This window comes from Aythya marila (assembly GCF_965140915.1).
Source record: "Aythya marila genome assembly, chromosome: 14".
NCBI classification, from domain to species: Eukaryota; Metazoa; Chordata; class Aves; order Anseriformes; family Anatidae; genus Aythya; species Aythya marila.
This window is the reverse complement of record NC_139055.1, coordinates 7,121,841-7,142,959: the sequence shown is the minus strand read 5'-3', so window position 1 is coordinate 7,142,959 and position 21,119 is coordinate 7,121,841. Positions and strand designations below refer to the sequence as shown.

General features: G+C 57.0%; 1 protein-coding gene across 4 annotated transcripts in view; it reads left to right on the top strand.

Moving 5' to 3' along the window:
- SIL1 (SIL1 nucleotide exchange factor) overlaps positions 1-20,779 on the top strand; it is an 85,811-nt gene extending 65,032 nt beyond the window's left edge. For 3 of the 4 annotated variants that reach the window (XM_082771318.1, XM_082771319.1, XM_082771320.1), the window contains exons 9-11: positions 16,357-16,453; positions 18,247-18,411; positions 19,735-20,777. In XM_082771318.1, coding sequence (XP_082627444.1) covers positions 16,357-16,453; positions 18,247-18,411; positions 19,735-20,085 — 613 coding nt within the window. In that variant the 3' untranslated portion in view covers positions 20,086-20,777. Of the gene's footprint in view, positions 1-16,356; positions 16,454-18,246; positions 18,412-19,734 lie in introns of all 4 variants that reach the window. The other variant, XM_082771321.1, reaches the window with a different exon arrangement.
- Positions 20,780-21,119: the final 340 nt, after the last annotated feature.

The following is a 21,119-nucleotide window of genomic DNA, read 5'->3' as shown; positions in this document are numbered from 1 at the left end:
AATGAAGCTGAAGCTGGATTGCTCCGGGGGACCCCGGGCAGCATCCTCACCCTGCTGTGCCCACCACTGTAAGGGGATGGGGTTTTGGGGGCTCTGGTGCAGGTGGGTGCAGGCTGCAGCAGGCTCCCAGTGCCTGCGCTGTAGCTGTGCTGTTCTGCAGGTCCCGTGGGATGCGCCTCCCTGCCCGAAAGCTGTACCAGGGCAGGCACAGAGCAGCACAAGGCGTTTATGTCATTAAATGCCTGACGGACTGCGCTGTGGGACCTGATCTGCAGGGGGAAGCCAGCTCCATTGTTACCCCGTCACTTTGCAGAGCTTTAAATGAGAGCAAAACAACACGGATCCAGCTTTCTGGAGCAGGCTTTGTTCGCCTACTTTGTGATCTTGAAAGTGGGTCTGAAGCACGGCTCGGCGCGAGGTGCCAGCACCCCAGCAGAGCCGTGGGCTCGTGCCCACCACGAGCTGTGTGCCCGGCGAGCAGCACGTGTCCTGGCGCCGTGCCGGAGGGTGCCGGCACGCCAGTCGCTCCCAACGCCTGGTGGCTGGAGCTGGGGCTCTGCCCATCACGTCTTGATTACCAATTAACACGGTGGAGCTGGGAAGTACGTCTCATTTCTCCACCTGAACCCGACAGGTGGGGATCTGTGTTTCCCGGTTTATTGCTGTGCCTTGTTATAACCTATTTATGACTGATTGAAAGGCAGAGGCTCTCTGTAAAGAGAGACTTTTAATCTCCTCGCAGAGATGAGTGCGTTTCCCTTCAGGAAGCGTTCATCCTTTGCTGCTTATCTCTAGCCCACACTTTAAACCTGAACCTGGCAGAGCCCAGAAAGAAGGCAGGATCAAAGCAAAAATAATTGCGATCGCTGGCTTCTGTGGGCAGTTTAAACCCATTATTCCTACTCACTAACTAGTTATTCCTAAATAACTCGTGCTAGAGACAATTCAGCTGTTGCAGCATCTTCTTGATGAAAAGCACTCAAATGCAATAACCATGGCAACAGTTGCTGAGGGCCGGCCGCAGCGAGGGCCGGAGCTGGGTTTTCTAAAGGACAAGGGACCCAACTTCACTAACAAGTGACCCCGTGACGAGCCCAGGGACGACGCACGGTGAGCACTGCCTGCTGGGGACCCAGCTGTGTGCAGCACCCCGGGGACGTGGGCTGCCCCAGTGCTTCGTTAGTGGTGGGCGCTGTGCCCTCCAAATGGAAGGGGAGCTCGTCTCCTGAAAGCCAGGGGAGTCAGGAGAGGCCAGTTTGGGAACCTCAGGGGGAGGCAAACCTCAGGGGTTGTCTGCTCCCTGGCGTGCAGATGGCCCTTCTCTTAAAAGCCCATCCAGCCCCAGGCTCCAGGCTTTCACTTGGACTCCAGCAAATGGTCTCATGGTCTGAAATTGTGGGTAGTGTGGTGCCAGGAGTTGGACTCGATGATCCTTATGGGTCCCTTCTAGCTTGGGATCTTCCACGATTCTCTGCAATGCTTTCATTCTGGGCAGATCTGACATTAACCAGCTCCCTGTACATCCTCCCCATGCTGCTAGGCAGCAACATGAAGGTAAGGAGAGGACGCTGGTCAGCTGAGCCACCTCTTTGAGATTCAGGAGGACTCCACTGAGTAAGGTACCTCGTTTCTTCTGAAAACTGTTGTCTCCTGGACTTCCCTGCAGGGAGGGGGTGAGGGGATGGCAGGCTGCCGGAGGTGGCTGGCACGGTGCAGTCCCACCCAGCCCCAACAGGAGCATCAGGGTGCCGCAGGGAGATAGCAAATAAATATGTACAGGTCTCATTGCAGAGCTGCTTCTTTGTTAGAAGAAGCCATCAGTAAGACCACGATTGAAGCTCTGCAAGGGATGTGACAAAAGCCACGTGGTGCTGGAGGTGGAGGAGTCAAGGAAGGAGCTGAGCTAATGGCAGCGGGACTGTGCCTGCAGGGGCTTTTCTCTCAGGGTCCTTCCTCCCTTTTTGTGCCATCCCCTTGCCCACGGCATCTTCTGAGTGCTCGCTCTTAGGACAACACCGTAAAGACCTCTCCAAATGCCCTGCTCTTAATCTCAGGTCAGGAGCACAGGTTGTGAGATGGAGGCGTTTCAAATAGCTTCGTGGGGAGCATGTTATTTTTATCAGGCAGTGCTCTCTTTCTGTTGTCTTACTTAATTGGACATTTTGTAAGTCTGAAAAGTAAGAGGAAACTCTTTAATATTAACCAGAAGAAAAGAGGAGCCTGCTGAAAGGCAGCATTTTCACAGATTTCCGAGAAGGAGGCAGTAAATACTCCACCTCTGCTTAATAATAATAATAGCTGGGCTAAGTATCTCTAAAAATATAAAATAATGTGTGCTTATTGGGAATAGTCAACATCCTTATCAGCTTGCTGTCATCTCTACAAACAAGTTTCACTAGAGATTCTGGGCATGATTTTCAATGGCTCTGAGCAGCTGGAGCTTCTTTGACTTCAGTGAAAAGTCTGAGTGCTTGGCACGGCGGCAAACCAAGCCTCTTCCTTTCTGCCTCAAATTGGGTCTTGATTCTAAGTGAGATGAATTTTCTCCTCCTGATAATTCTGTGCATCTGAAGTGATTACAGCTCCGCGTGAGTGCTCTTTTCGGAGATTTGAATGCAGCGTTTTCTTCTGTCTTAAAAAGGTTCCTCCGAGCCTTCTGATGCTGGAGAGGGGGGAAAAATCCTGGTGGAAGCTGTCACATCTTCCTATGCAGATTAGAGATTAAAACTTTTATTTTTATAAAAACACATACGGGGGCTAAACCAGAACGCTTCTGTTCAGGCGAGCAGGTTTTGGCTGTGGCAACATGCTGCTAAATTCTTCCCCGGCGATGGGGAGGCAGAGCCGGCGAGTGGCATTATTTGGAGTTCTTAGAGAGTGAGCCTCAATGTTTGCTTAACTCCACTAAAAATAGGCACCACCCTCTTTTCCTAATAGGCAGCATTTGTCACACTTGATTCATTTCCTCTCCCAAACTGAGTTCCTTCATGAATATTCATCCGTACTCCCCAGGAATCTGCCCGTCCTCAGAAGTTGTACTCGCGGTGCCTGCGCCCTGACAACGCGAGCCAACCCCTACAGGCTCACCAAAGGCCCAGCCCGAGACGGGGAAACATGGCAATATCACCAGCCCTCATTGATATCTGCCTTCTCCGGGAGCCGTGATTGCTCGTTATCCCTCGATGAGACCCGTAACGAGTCTCCGGGTCCTGTTGTCATAGCAGCACCGCATCGCCCGGCATCGCGATGTCTCTGTCCCTGCTAATTGTGAGAAGGGAGGATCCTTGTGGCAGCGTTTCTAGTGGGGCTCAGGCCAAAAGGTCCCCTCTGAGCTCTGATGAGTGTGGTTCCCTTCAGAAGCTCCCGAAACTTGGTAGTTCCAGACCGGTTCTGAAGGGGAAGCTCCGCATGGCGGAGAGAGGGGCAGCGATCCTTGCAGGGCTCTCCCCATTCACCGCTTAGAGCTGGGAAAATCAGAGCTGCCCGGGGAAATGTGAAATGTGCTCTGTGCTTAAGGAAGTCCTTCAGTTCCTCAGACCTGGGAGGCCCAACACAAACGTCCCTGCTCCTGTGGTGTTGTGCTCCACGCTGGTGCTGGCACGGGAGAGATCTGCTTCTGCCCCGTGAGCGCTGGAGGAGCACGGGGCCGGCAAAGCTGCGGGACCCTCCAGCCACGGAGCCCCTGGCCATCCCCTGGCCCCCCAAGGGATGCGTGGAAGGCCATCTGTAGGATGTGAAGGCAGGTGCCCAAGGAGAACCCAAGGCATTGCTTTTGGGGTGGGCGCAGTGAGGTGCCCGTTCCCTGTGCGCACACCGGGCAGTCTCTCCCCGCTCCCTGGCAGCCGCCCCATCCCCATCCTCTCTCCATTTGTTCCTGGTGCTGCCACCTCCCAGCCTTGCTGATCGTTGAAGAAATTCAGGGTCTGGAGGTGGTGGAATCGCAGCCCGGTGTTGTCCCCTGGGCTTGTCCCCCCCAGCTGGTGACACCCCGTGGGCAGGCTCGCTGCTGGCTCAGCACCCGGCGGGGAGAAAGGCGGCGTGTGAGGGATGCTCTCCTCCTCCTGCCTGCCGAGGGATGGGATCAGCTGTGCTCCTTCCCAACGATCTCCTCTGTTAATACGCAGGGCGGATTTGTCCTCCGTGCACGTCACTGGGTTTACTCCGAAACTCTGAAATGCAGCCAAAATAATCCCTGACCTGAACGTAGGCGTGAGCGATGTTTTTAAAGAATTAAAAACGGGAAAAAAAAATCCTAACCCTCTCAGCCTCTAACCCCACATCAAAAACTCCACTGGCCAAGCCCTGCAAATGAGTTTTTTGTCTTTTTCGTATGTGCAGTTAGGAGCCAGATTTTTAAAGGCTGGCTTTCAATTTTACAGGCGTTTATTATAGGCATGAATAATTGCTGGCACTGTGCTACCACTGCTGTTGTTTGCTCTTACGGTTTAGGCCAATTACATATGTAAGCCCCTGATTTACAAGCAAAAGCAGAACTAAAGTGGCTTTGTGGCCTACATTTCAGGAAGAAGTAATGTGTCCCCAGTCAGCTGTAGGGCCCCAGATTTGTGCGGTGGAACGGGGAGGGCCATTGCCATAAATAAGGGGGCCCAGATTGCCGAAGGCATTAGGTGCCACGAGCTGTCACGGCGCGGCGTGAAGGACGTCAACGTGGATCAGCTTCTGAGGACCGGGAGCTTGCCCAGATTTATCCCAGGGCAAACACGCTGGAAGATTTGTGCCGGATTTGGGGAATTTACAGCGAAAGCACACAAAAGGGAGAGAATTTGAGCTACACGGTAGTTTTGCAAGATGGACTTGACCAAAAAGCAAAGTTCCATTTCCCAACGTGATAATTGGTTTGTCTCCTACCCCTACTGCCAAGCGCTCCCTCCTGGGGGTGAGGAGCAGATGAGACCCACTGCTGAATTTCACATCGATCAGCTGAGCTCAAATTGAGGTTGTTTTTCCCCAGGTTTTGTGCAGCAGGCAGAAGGGAAGAGGGGAGGAGGCAGTCGCTGTGCTGACCTGGTGGGACACCTCGCCCCGCGCTGCGGGTGCCACTTGGTGCCGCCAGCTTTGGGGCAAGGCAGAAAGCCAGCCAGTGAGGCAAGGGAGGGGAGAAGGCCCTACAAATCCTCCCGGGGCTGGTCTCCAGCTGGTGCCCTTGTTGCTGGGGGGAAAAAAGGAAGGACGGAGGAAGGCAGGAGGTGTGCGGATCCTGCTCTCTTCATCACGAGTCGCTGACGGATGTTGTCTGCGGGAAGCAACAGCAGCTCCGCTCGGGAAGGAGGCCAGGTTTTCACACTTGAGGGGATGGCCACGGGAGGATGATGCACTCATGTCGTTAGTCATTAGCACGGAACAGGCGGCTCCCCATCTCGCAGGGTTTGTGTGCTCAGCTGCAGGCCGTGGCAGCCTCCCCTGCCCGAGGGGCCTGAGATCAGCGCGGCTGCCGCGTGCCGGGCTGAGGGGTGCTGGAAGGGGACACCCCTGGTGCTCCTGCGTGGCCTGACAAATGTCCGTGCAGGCAGGGAGCATCAGTTAAGGTGCATTGGTGTCTGAAGTGGTTCCCTTGAGCATCCGCAGCCTCTGCAGGTTGGCACAGCGCCCCGCGGCCCCCAGCAGCAGGCAGAGACCACCCGGCGCTGTGTGCGTGTCCGTGACGGCTCCGTGGGGCAGTCGCTGCCCTCCCTCCTCCCCTGACCAATGCAGGTGGAAATGCAAACCCAGCTTTGTTTACTAGGCTGTGACCAACTGGAGTATTACCGTCCCGGCAATCCTGGCAAGTGTTCCCTCCTCCTGCGCCTTCGCAGCACATGTGTGAACTCCTGGTTGTGTCACCTTCCCGTCCTCCCCTAACAGCGTCTGACAGTGGGAAGTGATCATCGCAGCTAACATTTGGGTAGCGTATGTCTTTCCACAGTTCCAGAGTGTTGAATAAATCGAACCCCGCTTCCTCCTTCACGCTCAAGCTGTTTCTGAATCCAGGCTTCGCATCTTCCACGGCGCCTCTCAGCCCTCGGAGGTTTCTCCTGCCCCACTGATCAAGCCCTTAGCTCCTGTCCTGGTGAACGTACCTCTGGTACCCACAATTGCCCTCCAATGCACCGGCAGTGCTCATCTCAAGATCTTCCTGGCTTTTCCTAACCATTTCATCCCCAGGCTAAGCCCATCTGTCGGCTCCCTCCATCTCCGTGGCAGAGGAGGCGTTTTTGTCTATGCCATTAAGGTCATGAAAACTTAATTGGCGCGTTGGCTTTCTGTGTCGAGGTGTCTCTTCTCTCCATCCCACTGATGTAGGACACGCTGCTGAGATTCCCTTCTCCTGCCATAAGTGCCTTATTCCACTGCATCTTTTATGCAAAAGTTCCCTTCTGAAAGTGCTTCCCCTCCTTGCTCCTGCCCTTTCTGAGCGTTCAGTTTAGCTGTGTTTCTTTTTTATATACAGATGTTTGTTCATTGCTTTATTAACATATTTTGTTAGCTAGCTTGGTCACTGTAACTCCTTGACAGCTTGATTCAGGCATTCCTAGTTACTTCCAGTCCCCTTTCTCTGAAGATGGGCTCCACGCCACCAAGCTTCAGTCTTCCCATGTCTATCCACCTGAGCCAAGCGTCCAGGCTCCATCTCCAACCAGGAGAGAGACGCCTCCAAAAGACAAAGCATCGTTGTAAGGCAGGAGTCAAAGACAGCCCCAGCTCCCACAGGGTAGGGCATTTTTTTTCTGCTCACTGCTGGTCACCACATTCCTCTGAAACTTAATAAAATAAAATAAAATGAACACAGACCCCTGCAGAGACAATCCAAAGCTTTTGGCTGTAGATCTGTCTTTCTGGGTTAGCCTGGGCAGGCTCCTTGGAAATCCAGGAGCAGTTTGGTTCTCTGGGGATGTACAGGCTGCAGATTGGAACATGCTACCGAGGGAGCCCAGGCAGCTCAGTGAAGCTAGATATCTTAATTTTAGGTGTCTAATGGTAAGTGAGATGTATCTAACACTTAGAAAGGTTTGGGGGAATGTCTCTGTCTTATTTTATATTTGGAAAATAGAAAGGTACATAGTAAATGTTTGAAAAACAACAACAACAATAATAACAGTAATTATAGGTGGGTGCAATTTTCCTTTATCTTTCAACTGAAGCTACAAGAAAAATTACTGCTGTGCTGATATTTGGCAGGGACACCGACGCGAGTACCCACTTGTTTCTGAAAAATGCTGTTGGATTTTTAATGACCATCAGCAGCACAACCTTGATTTTAAATGTCATCCTAAATGTAGCAGTTCCAGCCTCCTCTGCCATGGTATGTGGGTGTTTGAGTAGGGATGAATCAGAAAGCAGAAAGAATTACTGGTGCTTTCTGTCACTCCCAAATTTTCCTCGAGGGCTTCCCACCCAGGAACTGGCTTGAAGAGCCCGTGGTCTTGCCCTGCAGCATCGCAGTGCTGCTCCTGGGACAGAAAACCCTACTGTTGCTCTCCCTCTGTTAATGCCTGGAAGTCCCTTGATCCAGAGCTGGTTCATTGGATTTATGTGGGAACTGTTATTCCACGGGTCACACTTGGTGTTTATTAGAAAAAATAATAATGATAATACAGGTTCACAGGGTTTGCAAATGCAGCTTTTCAGTTTTATCTCCTTTTTCCCTGCTGGAAGTGTTCCCCAGGCTTCTCTTTTGGAGCTGCAATTCTCTGTGCTTGGCATTTGCGAGATGGAGATTTGCTTTTGTAAATGGAGCAGAGTCTCGGTTCTGAATTATGACTCAGTGAAACAAATCTAGTTTTCTGGTTTAAAATGATCCTAATAGCGCTCCGCTAAACCCGGTGGGACTGGGAACAGCCAAAGTTGAAAACATGACAATTGTAATGGGTGTGATTCTTCTTGTGATCCAGCATCTCCCCTCGCGTTCAGAGCGAGCAGGAGAGATGGGAACCAGGCGTGGAGGTGTTCAGCTGATCCTTGTGCAGGAGCCAGCGGTGGTGCACCCTCGGACGCGGCACCGGGAGGTGCTCGGGGGCAGAAAGGGTGGTCGCCGATGGAGAGATTTGCTAGATGCAAGGCAAGAGCTTCGGCGGTTACGAGAGGAATGCAGAGAGCTGAGAAACAGATGGCAGGGTTAAAATAGGACAGAGCAGCTCGGAGATGCTGTGGAGGGAGGGAAGCGAAGTGCCTGTTCTCACACTTTGCTCGCGTCTCCCGCAGGAGCTGCAGAGAGCCTGTGCGCTCCTTCGGCGGTCCCAGCAGGGACGAGCCAGGCAAATGCTTTTTTTTTTTTTTAATTATTAACACTTGTCTTAAAGAAAAATCAGCTCAAATGAGCAAGCAAACAAATAACTAGAGTAACAACCAGAGGTCTTAGCCTCAAGCCACCTTCCAGGTGCTCGCTGCCACTCGGGGTACAAGCCCGAGTGCTCAGAGCCCAGCGGGAAGCACGGAGGCTTTCTTCTCCTGGGGCTTTCAGACAGGTTTTTACAGCATTTCGTGTTACCTAAGGCATGGCAATAGGCTTTGTGTAACTGTTTGAGTAATTTAGAGCACAATTCAAGGCATGCAGTGCGACCTGGCAGATCTGGCAGGGCTGCAAAGCTGCCTGACTGCGAGGTGCTGTTTCAGAGGGCCTTGCTCAGGGGGCCTCCAGCAGCAGCGCAGAGCGCAGAGGGACCTGCTGGCTGCTCCTGCCTTCCCCACCGCCCCGGGCCAGCTGAGATGTGGAGGCTGGAGGCGTGCAGGGAGCTCCCCAGCAGCTCTGCACGGCCTGGGAGCCATGACCTGGAGCAGCAGCACCGGGAACCCAAGCTCAGGAGATGGCTGGTGCCCTGGCCAGAGGGGACATCGCCTGCTTGTCACACCAGGGCTATGGAGTGGCAAAAAGGAGGGTGAAGAAGGAAAAGAGGGGGGTGGCAGTGCAGGATGAGCAGTGGCTATGGTGCAGGAGCCGGCGTTCCCACCGCATCCCGGGGCTGCTGCTGGTGCTCCTGGTAGCGCTTGGGCTTCCCCGTCTATAAATCAGGGAGGGCTGTGAAGTGTCTCTGATGAAAAGCACTGGATGAACTCAAGGACATGGCATTAATCCTGCGATATTGTTCTCGTTCCGTGCTGCGTTGTGATTCTGAAAAGAAATCAAGACATTTTTTGCCGGCTATGGCTAAAATTACGTGGAAATAAATGAGTTTTGCCCTCATAGAACAACACTCGCTCTTTATTAGTGCAGCCTCTGATGAAACAAAACCCATCCTCGGGCAACGAGATGCGTTTGACCTACAGTAAAATAACAGGCTTTCAGGAATGCATATTGTTTTGTAAGCATGGCACACGGAGCCTTAAGGTTGATTTACGCCTCAAAACAAAGCATCACTTTGGATGACTGAGCACCGAGGGGAGTTTCTGTGATGTCCTTCTCCATGCACCATGGAGAACTTGCTCGTACCCCCCGAGGAGGAGCGGTAATTTCACACGTCGTGCTGGAAGGGAGCAAAAGGTGTTTCCCTGCTCGTCGTGGAGGGGATGTGAGGCCCCTGGTGCACCCCTAAATCACAACACGCTCTGGAGCGGGCTGCCCAGGCCCGTCCTTCACCATCAGCAGGGCAGGGAAGGTGTGCTGACGCTCACGGAGCTGTTTCATCTCCTTTCCTGCTCTGGGCTGACAGGATGAAGTTGATAGCCCCCCGAGAATCCCGAAGCTTTTCATCACAGCAGCGGCGGCGGGCCTTTGATTAAACTCATGGCAGTTGAGCTTGCCTTTGAGGCTCTTGATGGCTCTGTCTGCCCTGGCGTCGGTGGGAGCTGGAGGTGAGCAGCGCCCTGCGCAGCCCAGCAGCTCGGAGAAGTGGTGTGAGGGTCGGGAGAAGATGCTCCGGGGTGTCCTCGGGAGCCTCACCCGTGCCGAGATGTTGGCTTTCCTGCCCACGCTTGGTTTGCTGCCCTGTGCGATCCCCAGCCTGTTTTTTTGTTTTCTGTCTCAGATGTAACACAGCCCGTCCTGCTGTTTGTGAGCGTTTAGCAGAGCAACCTGCCGCGGCTGGTTTTATTGCAGCACCTAGGATTTTATTGTCCACACCCGGTATTCGCTTCTCTAGGCTGCTGCATGGCGAGGTGAGGAGCAAGAGGGGTTTTACTGCTTCGCTGCAGCTCTCCCTTGGCGCAGGCGTGGTTTCTGCCTTCTCCTGGCCCCTCTCTGAAGCTGCTGTGCTTTGGGCCATTCTGCTCTTCGCAGTGACCCCAGCGGGTGCTGGGCTTTGGCTCCCCTCACCTGGGGCGCTGCGTCCCAGGGGCGTTCAGATTCACCATGCCATCTCTTTATTTAATTACTTTTACAGCTCTTTGTGTAAATCTAATTATCCATCTGTTACGCTACATTATGGCACTGCAGCTTGTCTAATTGTTCCCTGTTCCAAAATACCGGCCTGCCTGCCTTCGCCTGCTCCGGGCTCCTCGCCGAGGCCAGCAGCGGGCACGTGGGGCTCTCGGCGGCTCTCGACCCTGGAAGCACCACGTAAAGCAGCTCTGCTTCATGCTGGGGCTGGGACTCGTTCCTCAATTCTCTGCAAAGGGCCTCACGTTGGGTAAGTGCCGTGTTCCAGCTCAAAGCAGAGCAGAGCTCGCCCTGGTTCATCTCCACATCGCTCAGTCCAGGCACGGTGGTCTTGTCCGCAGCAGGACCTCAGAGCCAGCCTGCCTTGAGCTGGGACATCGCAGGGCTCACACCACCAGGAGATGGCTCAGCTCGTTATCTGGGACGCAGGTAGCAAGCCAAGGTTCCCCACCTTTTCCAGCCGCTCTCGGTGCTATTTCTGCACTGATGGCATGAATCATGCTCCCTCGGTTTAAGCAGCGCATTAGCCCATCAAAACCACACAATCACGTACTCAGCTCCAACTTATTCTCTGCAGTTCTTTTCTCCTCTTAGCAACAAATACTCAATAACCTAATTGCTCATTAAAAACCACGCTTGCATCTATGTAATCCATTATGTCACGTTGACACACGTTGCTCTCGCAGGGACGCTGCTGCTCCCCCGCTACCGCGATGAGTGCCTGGCTTGGTAGAAAGTGAGAAGGCAGCATTGCATTGAAGTGGAGATTTTCATCTTCTCAGGGTTTTTTTTTTTTTTATGTCTCTCCTATATTCTGCGCTTTTGAACATCTAACATCTCTTTTATGCCTCACATCTTTCATACGAAATTGTTGTATTGTGTTGCCTGCTGAAACCTAGTTTTCCTTTTGTCAGGTTTTCCCCCCTCACCCCCACTTTTCTTCTCCGCTCTGTTTTGATCGGCGCAACTACTTAGGGCTCCATTTTGCTGGGTGGGTTTTTAATCTCCTCAAGTTATACCTCTGAAGGCCTTTGTGCTGAGCTGGGCTTTGGGCCGGCGCTCAGAGCACAGCCTTTCTGGGGCACCTGTGCCACCCGCGGGCCTCGGGGTGCGCGTGCTCCCCGCCACCTCCTCTGCTCCCACGGGTGCAGGCAGCCTGCCCAGGGCTGGGGCTGGCTGAGCACCCTCCCGCCGTGCCTGCAGCCATCCCACCTCCTCCTCCATAGCATGAGACCCTGCAATACTGGAAAATCTCTGTGCTGGATGTGTATTTCTGTAAGAGATTCCCCCCTCTGCGCTTCAGCGCCGTGTGCTTGGTGCCGTGGCAGGAGCGGGCTGCCGGGGCGGCATCCTGCGGTGGTTTCCCCAGCCTGGGGGCTGCACGATTCCCTGTGCTGAGCTGCCTCTTACCAGCACAGCTCAGAAGGGGACGTGGCCAACCTGTACGTAGCGGGGGAGCTGCGGGCTCACGGCCCTGTTGGAGCTGCCACGTGCAGGAGGCGAGGAGCGGAGCCTTTTTTTTTGTGGAAAGGCTTTGGGGGTGCTCGGCCAGCCCGTTCCCACTGCCTGGGGACCCTCGGGAGCACGGGACTTGAGTTGTGGCTGTGGTGCAGCCGTTTCCAAGGGGAATATTTCATGCTGTAGCTCGGACCACAATAGCAAAGTGCACGCCCTGCGTGTGCCACTTCTCGCCCAGACCATTTCCGTGCTTTTTGCCCTTAAAGCTGCAGCCCAGAATCCGGCTGCAGAGGGCTTAGCAAGCAGTTTGTCATCCAGCATCTCCTTTCGGTTCTTACTCAGAGTCGCAGCCCTACAGCTGCAGTCAAGGCTGGAGTTACTGCCTCCAGACAAACCTTTAAGCAGTGCTGTTGTAGCAGCCAGTGTTGTCCGTGTCTGCGTGGCCAGGTAATCGTAATGTTATTGCCCACACCAGAGCCGTCAGAAAGCCTCCAGACGCGGAGGCCTCTCGGAAAAGTTGTTGGCCTTTTCACGTGTGACCCTGCCGGTGTGGCTTTCAGTTCCCAGTGCTCTCAGAAATGCATTTTTCCAGCGCCTTTCCACTTCCCAGCCGGGTTGGAGAGGCACCAGAGCCCTGCGAGGCTCGGGGCCGTGTTGCAGCCCCCCTGGGAGCGGTCGCAGCCCCAAAGCACGTCGCAGTCCTGCGAGCAGAGGGCTGGGGCGCTGTCGTGTGCTTCGTTAGCAGAGCAAATGCCGGGGAGGACAAGCGAAGCTGCACTGCTTCCTTGCCTCTTTCTGATCCTTCGCTCGCAGCGCAGGCTAAATAGACGGTACTAAATTTTTTAGGCTGCTTCACAGACTTTGATCCTTGGCTTTGATTTCCCACGCGGTATCACAGACTGCTGGTTCTGAAGAGACAAGAGACCCATTAAGTGCTGTCTCGCCCGGTGATTATCATGCCTCTTCACCACCACGCCGCGCTTTCATCAAAGCCTGAGCTCAGGGCATGCGTCCTGGCACCCCGCTCAGCGCCCCGCGCGTCTCGGCGGGGAGGCAGGGCAGGAGCACCCCCACCCTCACCTCTCTGTGCTCTGGCTTCGGCAGGAGGCTCAGAGCAGGGAGACAGCCCTGGTTTAGGGGCTCCTTTCTGCTCTGTGCGGCTGGTGCATCACTGTGGCAATAAGCAGCCCGAGAAATAAATATTCTCCGTGTGTCCTTGCCGGAGCAGTAGAGATGAGGGCATTTGCCTGCCCGCCCTGCTCTGTGCTTCTGAGTCCCCGAGCCCCTCCACACCGCTTGGCTTTTCTTTTTTTCTTTTTTAATTTAAATCTAATTTTGCTGCTGTGTTGCAAGCTCCCATCCAACTGGAGAGCCGCTGTTGCCTCGGGGCTGTGCTGCTGCTTCTCAGTCTTCCCATGCCCTCCGAACGTGCGCTCTGGAGGAGCTTGGAGAAGTCTCCTTCGGGTCTGTGCGCTCTGGGTCACCCTAGGATCAAGGCTGGGCGAGGTGATAGTGGGAGGGCATTCCTTAACAGATACAGGGCTGTTAAATCCGTTCTCCAGCACAACAGGAGCTGTTTCTGCGCTGGATGTGCAGGAGCAGCAGCCCCAAAGCCTGCTGCCAGCTGCACCTCGATGCTCACTGGTGGCTCATCGGCCGCTCAGCCCCGTCCTACAGCCTTGCGGCTTCCACAAAGTGCTCTAGGAGAAGCAAGAAGGCAGATTGGAGCAAACAGCCTGACCTGATGGCTGCTGGGGCTCCTCTGCTGCCTTTGGAGCCCCCCAGGGCAGGACTGCCCCAGCCTCCCTGCCCTGCCTGGGGCCGGAGCAGCTGGCAGCTCGCTGTTACTGCCTTTTCTCCCCTCTCTGCGTGCTGTGGAGACTTGCGGTGTTTTTTGGCAAGCAGGCCTTGCCTGTAATAATTTCTGGCCCCTTGTGGGAAGTTATAACTCCAGCGTAGTGAAATATAAACTGGCAGAAAACGGAGTGCTTCCTTCTGCAGCAGGCAGGCTCAGATGGCAGGGGGTTCTTTGCTTTCTTTCCCTGCTTTTGTTTTTCCTCCCTCAGCCAAAGGGCACGGTCCCCCTCCTCCAGCCAGGGAGCAAGAATGGGCTGGGCTGGTAAAACGGGGCATTACATTCGTGCTAGGCAAAGACACAGCTCCGGGAGCTCAGGGAGGAGGCAGCAGTGGGAAGCCTCAATATTGCCTTGTGGCCAACGGGACCCGTCCCACCTGCAGCGCTGCGTGGGGCAGTGCTGGTGGCAGCTCAGCCCTCTGCAGAGCTCACTGCGCCGCGGGGCAGCTCCACGGAGCCTGCAGGCAGCAGGGCTGTGCGGTGCTGGATGGAGAATTGGCCAGGGCTGGGTGTGAAAGCACAAGGAGGAGAGCAGAGCACAGCCTGTGCCCTGGGGAGTGGGGTGTGCTGTCCGGGATCCTTACCAAGGGGGGCTGGTGGCCGTGTCGGGGCAGGTCAGAGGAGCTGGCATGATCTGGGATGGATGAATCCCAGCGCTGAGAACCTCAGGGTCACCTGCCCAAGGAGCTGATCCCAGCCGCGGACACCCAGATCTCAGCTGTCCCCGTGGGTGCTGGGCACAGGCTGTGCTCCGTCTCCGTCCTGGCCTCAGCGTTTCATTTCAGCAGCTTCCCGTGCTGATGCCAGCATCCCCTTATCTGCTCGCAGATCAGCACAGGTTGAATTTCCTGTGCTCGCAGCCCGCGCGCTGCCTCATTGTATTTATTTTGTTCGGGCTGCTTCTCCCTGGGCTTGACAGTGTAATTTGTACAAATCTGTGCTGAATTTCCAAAACCCTCAAATGAGCTTTTTGTTAGTGGACTATTGATAGCGGAGACATTAAGCAACAGAAACACTGAAAAGGGAGCAGCACACCCACCCGCCAGGAAGGCTGCCTCACCTCTCGAGGTTCTCCTTGGCAAAACCGCCATGGTTCAGAGATTTTAATTAGATCTAATACTCCAGGTGACCAGCCAAGCATTAAAAGGCGTACCAATTTTTCAGTTATATCCCTTGCTGTGCTTTTTTTTATTATTTATTTTAGACGGGAGATGTGACCAAAGAGCCTCGGTACCCCAGTTTTCCTGACTGGCCTCAGAGCTCTGCAGCAGACGCGGGGCTCCTCGCGGTGCAGCTGCGCTCACAAACGCGCCCGCCCGCAGCCCTGTCCTGCTCTCCCTTGCCCAGAGCAGCTTCAATGGGAAATGTGAGGGGGTTTTAGGATCAGAAGTTGGATTTTCTGCGTGCCAGAGTTGCCAGCTCCTCCCTGGGAGCTGGGAATGCAGCGCTCACACCCCTCCTGGTCATGGAGCCCCGGTGCTGAGTGTGCCAGGCAGGGCGCAGGGCTCTGCACTGTGATTGCGCTGGGAAAGCTCAGAGCAGAATCAAACACAGTCCCCCCGCACGGAAAGGTGGAGACCAAAGCTGTCACTGCTGGAAAAACAGAGCTGGAAAAAAACCCTTCCTCCCCCTGCCTGGCTTGCAGCACAGCCTGTCTGGGTTTCGTGTCTCTGGGCTCCCAAAGGAGCCTGCTCCAAAGCCCTGAATGTGTCTGGCTTTTAAATTCAGCCGCACAGAAGGGAGACGCAGGGCTCTTTCGCTTCCCCGGGGCAGATCCTCCTTCTTTGAGACTCTTTTGTGGCGAGTGCCACACGCAGCACCTGGTGCCTGCTGGGCTTTGTCAGACAGGTCCCCGAGAGCTGTGCTTCGGCTCCCACCTCGTGCTCCTTCCAGCTTCACCCTGGGGAAAGGGGAGAAGTCGCCAGGGCTGGGCTGATGCTGCAGGACATCCCCGTGCGGTACCCTCACTGGTGTTTGGTGCTGCTGGAGCTGGGGCAGTGGTGGTGCTCGGGGCAGAGCTGCCCTGGGCCTGGGGCAGCTGAGGAGTTTGGGGCTGGTGCCATTCACCCGCTGTGACCGGGAGATGCCATCGCAGCCACCACTTCCACCATGCTGAGGTGGAAAATCCTTTGGGGGCCCACAGGCTGCGGTGCAATCGCTGCTTCAGAGGTGGGCAGAGGCTGAGTGCTGGGTCCTCCTGGGACCACAAGGCCACCTGGCATCGCCTTGCCCCGCGCGGTGCTGGGGTGGCCCTGCGCACCCAGCCTGGTTCCTGCAGGCAGAGGGATGAATTCCGCCTTTTGTAGTCCTCGAGGAGGAGAGCTTGATGTGGATGTGTGTGTGGGGAGCCCAGGCTGTGATTCAGAGGCCCGGGGCACGAGCAGGCCCTTCCCCAGGTGAGGCCGGGGCACGGCTGTGCTGCAGCGTGGTGCAGGTGGAGAGCAGCGTGTCGGTCAGCACGCTAACGGGCAGCCAGGAGCGTGCGGGAAGGGGAAGGCGAGGAGCGGGACAAAAGGCTGCTGGGGAGCAGATGCACAACAGAACAGTGGGGTTAAGGAGCGGGACATGCGAGGGACACGCAGGGGAGGAGGGCTCCTCGCTGGGAAAAGGAGTGGGACACGGGGTGGCACCAATGGCCCAGCACGGCCCCATGGGCACTGCCATCGCTTCAGCCACCCCTTCTTGTTGCTGTCCCCATGTGTGACCTGCTCTTTGTGTGTGTTTTTCTCTGCAGTAACCCCAAAGTCCAGATAGAAGCCATCGAGGGCGGGGCGCTGCAGAAGCTGCTGGTCATTCTGGCCACGGAGCAACCCCAGGCTGTCAAGAAGAAGGTGAGCGAGCAGGGAAGCGCCTCTGGGCCCAGCCATGTTCACTCTGCAGGGACCCACACCCGCACTGGGGGGGCGTTTGCTCACCCAGGGCACCCCGGTGGCTCCCAGCCTCCCCGCGGTGCGCGTCCCCACCTTGGGGCCGGGCTGGATGCCGCAGCCCTGCCGGGAGGAAAGCTTGGGGTGCCCGCAGCAGGCACGGGGCTCAGAGGCCAGCAGAGGCAGGAGCTGCCATTTGGAAGGAGCTAATTGCCGCAGCCAGCCCCGCGTCCTGCCTGCAGCAGTGGCCGGCAGCGGAGGCTTTGCAGCCAGGCGAGCAGCTCGGGGAGCCCCCGGCCAAATGTGCAGCGCTGTCCGTCGGGCCGGGGGATTCCTCGCTCGCCTCCCCGCCGCCGTCCCCGCCGTGCTCCCTGGAGCATGAGATCTAATTAGCCTTGCCTTAGCGTGCGACGCCGCCGGTGTTTATTGGCCATAAAATGTTCTGCCGTCTTCTGAAAATCCAGCCCCACCACTTAACACGGTGACCTCCCGTGAGAGGGAACTCGGCAGGGCGAGGGAGCTCACTGCTCTCGTATCCATCTTCCACGCACCTGTTAGCAGCGGTGTGCTGCTGCTGTTGGAACAAGGAGCGCCCGCAGACGTGTTCCCCTCCAGTCCATGGCAAATGTCCTCCCCCTGGAACAGGCCGTGGGGAATCGGGTGGGAGCAGTGCCCCACGGGGAGCTGCGTGCTCAGAAACTCCTCCTTGGAGTCCCCGGGGATCAACCCGCAGCTCATTTTGGGGAGGGAAGGCTGACTGGGGTGTGGATGTCCCCACCAGCACCTCCCCAACCCCTCGGTGTGGGTACGGGCTGATTCTTCCCAGCGAGCCCAAACGAGTCCTGCTGGCAGCAGCTGGAGGAAGGCGAGAGTTGAGCTGGGTGTCGTCAGCCTCTGCAGGCATAGCTAGAGCCTCCAAGGGCACAGCTGGATCTCCTTTTCCAGGAGGACAAAAGCTTTGGATTCCCACTGCGGGTTCCCATGCCACGTACTGTCCCCAGCCTCCCTGCGGGCCGGCAGCCCTGTGCCTGGTCGGTGCCCGAGCCCCGGGGGTTTTTCTGCACCAATGCTCGCAGCGAGGCCAGGAGCGCATCTCCCCGCTCCCCAGTCCTTTGGCTTGTGGTCAAAAAGGAGACAGAAACATCCGCTGATTCACCTCAGGCAACTCAGGAGATGTAAAATAGGAACAAACGGGAGCGGGGAAGCAGTGGCTGTCAGCTCGGATCCGTCCGCAGGGAGCGAGCGGGGGGCTGGGGTCGCTGGCGGTGCCGAGGGGAGGAGGATCTGTGCCCAGGTCCCCGCTCCCTGTCCCTGCACCACCACGGCCCTGCCCCGAGGCTGCTGTCAGCCCAGGCGCCTCGTCAAGCCCTTCCCCTGTCACCTTTGGGAACCTCGGTCATCAAAATCCGTCACTTGGCCCCTAATTGCCCTCTCGGCGTCAACCCCAGCCGCTAAGGGCATGGAGACAAGTGCACGAGTGCCGGTGCCTCTCTTCGTCCTGTCCTGCCATCTTAGCCCATAGCCAGCATCCGTATCGAGAGCTGGAGCACCCGATGGCTTTGGGTCAGTCCAGGAGCTGGCCACGGGGCCCCGGGGGCTGATGCTGACAGTGACAGCCCCGGGGGAGCGAGTGGCTGGCACCGAGGGCTGTGCGGGGAGGCAGGGGTGCCCCTGGGGTCCTGAGGGGACATCCTTCCCGGCTGCGTGCCGCTGCTCCCGGGCCGGGCGGCTGACGGACCTCTCTGTCCCCTCTCCAGGCTCTCTTCGCCCTGTGCTCCATGCTGAGGCACTTCCCCTACGCCCAGCAGCAGTTCCTCAAGCTGGGCGGCCTCCAGGTGCTGCGGGGCCTCTTCAGGCAGAAGGGGACGGAGGCGCTGCACGTGCGCGTGGTGACGCTGCTCTACGACCTCATTGTGGAGAAGGTGAGGGCACCAACCGTGGTGTGCAGTTAACCGGGGGCCCTGGGTCTCTCCAGGGGGTTTCTAAAGGAGACCACAGGGCAGGAGAAGCAGGAGCTGGGCCCGTGGAGCTCCCCGGGAGCTGCTGCCATCAGCGCAGAGCCCGCGGAGCGGCGGTGGCCGTGCCCCGGCTGCTGGCGGGGGCTGTGCCCGCCTCGAGGCTTGCCCTGGAGCCGAGCCCGCAGCCTTCCCTGGTTTATTTCCCAATACCTTGGATTACCGCTGCAAATGTCAGTTTAAAAACCGCTTTGCCTTGCCATCGTTTGTTATTTAGTCTGCGCGTTTCCCTTACTCCAGAGAATGGAAATTAAATCCACTCGCGCGCTGTTTATAGCCAATTTGCCCTGCAGATTATCACTGCTGCAGCGCTCGGGTTTCAGGAGAAACGTCTGTGGTTTGAAACAGTTGTTCTCCGGGAGAGTTTGGAAAGGTGCAAATCATTTTGGTGGGTCTGAAATCTTACCAGGTGCTGGCTGTGGCGTGCAGCCCTCCCGTTTGTCTGCCTGCAGCGAGGGGCAGGGCCGCGGGCCCTGTGCCGTAACGGCGCCGTTTCCCCGTGTGGCGCGTTGTACGGCCCTACCTCTGGCAGCCCCATCTGTTCCCAGCTTTGCTCTGGCTGGAGGCAATCTGCAGGTCCTACAGATTCTCGGTTTTATGTTAAAACAATGATTTTCACTGCCCTTCAGTCTGGGAATGCCGCCTCCCAGCCAATAACTCACAGCCCCCGCGCTTTTAACGCCTGCAGAGAAAATGGGAGAAAACTCCAGCCTGGCAGGGCGCGGGGCTGGGCCAAGCGGGGTCGGCAGATTCAGAGTGGGCTGGGTGAAAATCTGGTTTTAAAATCGTAAACTAACATCAGCCGTGGTGAGTGCCAACTCCCTGCATCACAGCACGGAGAGCAGACGGGCTGCATGGCTGTTTTCTGCCTCCTGCTCCCATTTTTTTCCCTCCAAGCCCTGCATGGCTGATGCACAAACGGAGCTCAGCAGGGAGCCCTCTCGAGGACCAGGAGAAGGGAGGGAGAGTTGGTGCTGTCCCTGCTATTCCCCTGTGCCCAGCCCATCATTCCTGAAGGCCTTACAGGGCTCTCCCCGAGTCCCCTCCCCATGCCACCAGGGTCTCCAGGCACTGACAGCTTCCCGGGGCCACCACTTCATGGCCACCCTCGTGTTCCCACCACAGGTGACCTTCCAGGGTGGGGTTTTGGGGCTTTGGGGCTGCAAGACACCTCTCCGGGAGCAGTCAACCAGTACATGAACACCCCCTGCCTGTTGCCCTTCCCCACAGATGCTGCTTGAGGCCCCGCAGCACGGCGAGCAGGCGGCAGAGAAGCTGCAGCAGTACCGGCAGGTCAGGCTGGTGCCGGCGCTGGTGGAGCAGGACTGGTGCGCGGTGGGCTCCAAGCTGCTGGCCCTGCCGGAGCACGACGCCCGGGAGAAGGTCCTGCAGCTGCTGGGCGTGCTGATGGCCTTCTGCAGGGAGCGCTACCGCGGGGACCGGGCGCTCGGCGCCACCCTGGGGCTCCTGCGCAGCGAGTACGAGGAGCTGGCGGCACAGGAGCGGAGCGACGGCGACAAGGACGGCTACTTCCAGGAGCTCCTCGGCTCCGTCAACACCATCATCCAGGAGCTGGCATGAACAGCGCGGGAACGGCAGCTGCATTTTGGCTAATTCAGGACACCGGGGGCATTTGATGGGCTCCTGTGTAAAGGCATTCTGAATAAACTGCCGGGCTAACCGAGCTCCTGCCCTGCACAGCTGTGCCCGCGGCGTCACTGCGAGCGTCGGGGCGTGCTTGTTTCAGTTGAAATACCTCTGGGCACAGAGGGCTGGGGCAGAGTTTCACCTTACACTGCCTGTCGTCCTCCAGCCAGGTCCCTAATGCAAATGGCTGAGCGCTTCCTGCAGGACTGTTCGGGTGCTGAGGGCTTTGGGGCTCTGCCTTCGGTCTGGCCTGCGGAGTGCCTGTGACCTGCAGGGTGCTGCACGGTGCATCGCAGCACGGGGCGAGCACAGCCTGCTTTGGGGTTGTGTGAGCACAGCCTGCCTTTGGGTTCCGTGCTCGTCTGGGAGGCCTGAGTGGTGTTTCTGTGAGACGCTGGGCGAGGGGCTCTGGGAACTCTGCTCCAGCCTTCGCTCAGAGCAGGACTCACCGGTCCCTTGGTTGCAGCGGGGTGGCTTTGAGTCCTGCCACCCCACCAGCCCCTCTCTGCAGCTCCCAGGCTCCCCCTGCTCGGAGACCTGTGCATCGGGGGCACTCGGGGTCCCAGAGCATCACCTCAGGGCCTGGCGTGGTGCAGCCATGGGCCAGCCCTGTGAGAAACCAGCTGCTCTTGTTGCTTAGATTCTTCTTGTCCCTGGAGATGGGCTCCAAGATGCCGATTCCTAGGGACTGAGGTTTCTGATGAGCGACATGCAGCAGGTGGACTTGAGCCCATTCTAGTTACCAGTTGGCCATCAGAGGGCCACCGTTCCCCCACCCCTCCTTTCTGCGTGGGGCGGTGCGGCTCCCTCCTGCACCCCTGCCAGTTGCAGCCTCTCTGTCCTCGAGGCTCAGCTCCCGTACACCCAGGCTGGGCCTCTCCTCACCAGCTCAGGGAGGTCCTGCCCTCTCTGCATCCTTCCCCAGATGAGGAAGAAACCAAAAAAACCCATGCTTCTGGCTGCCCACC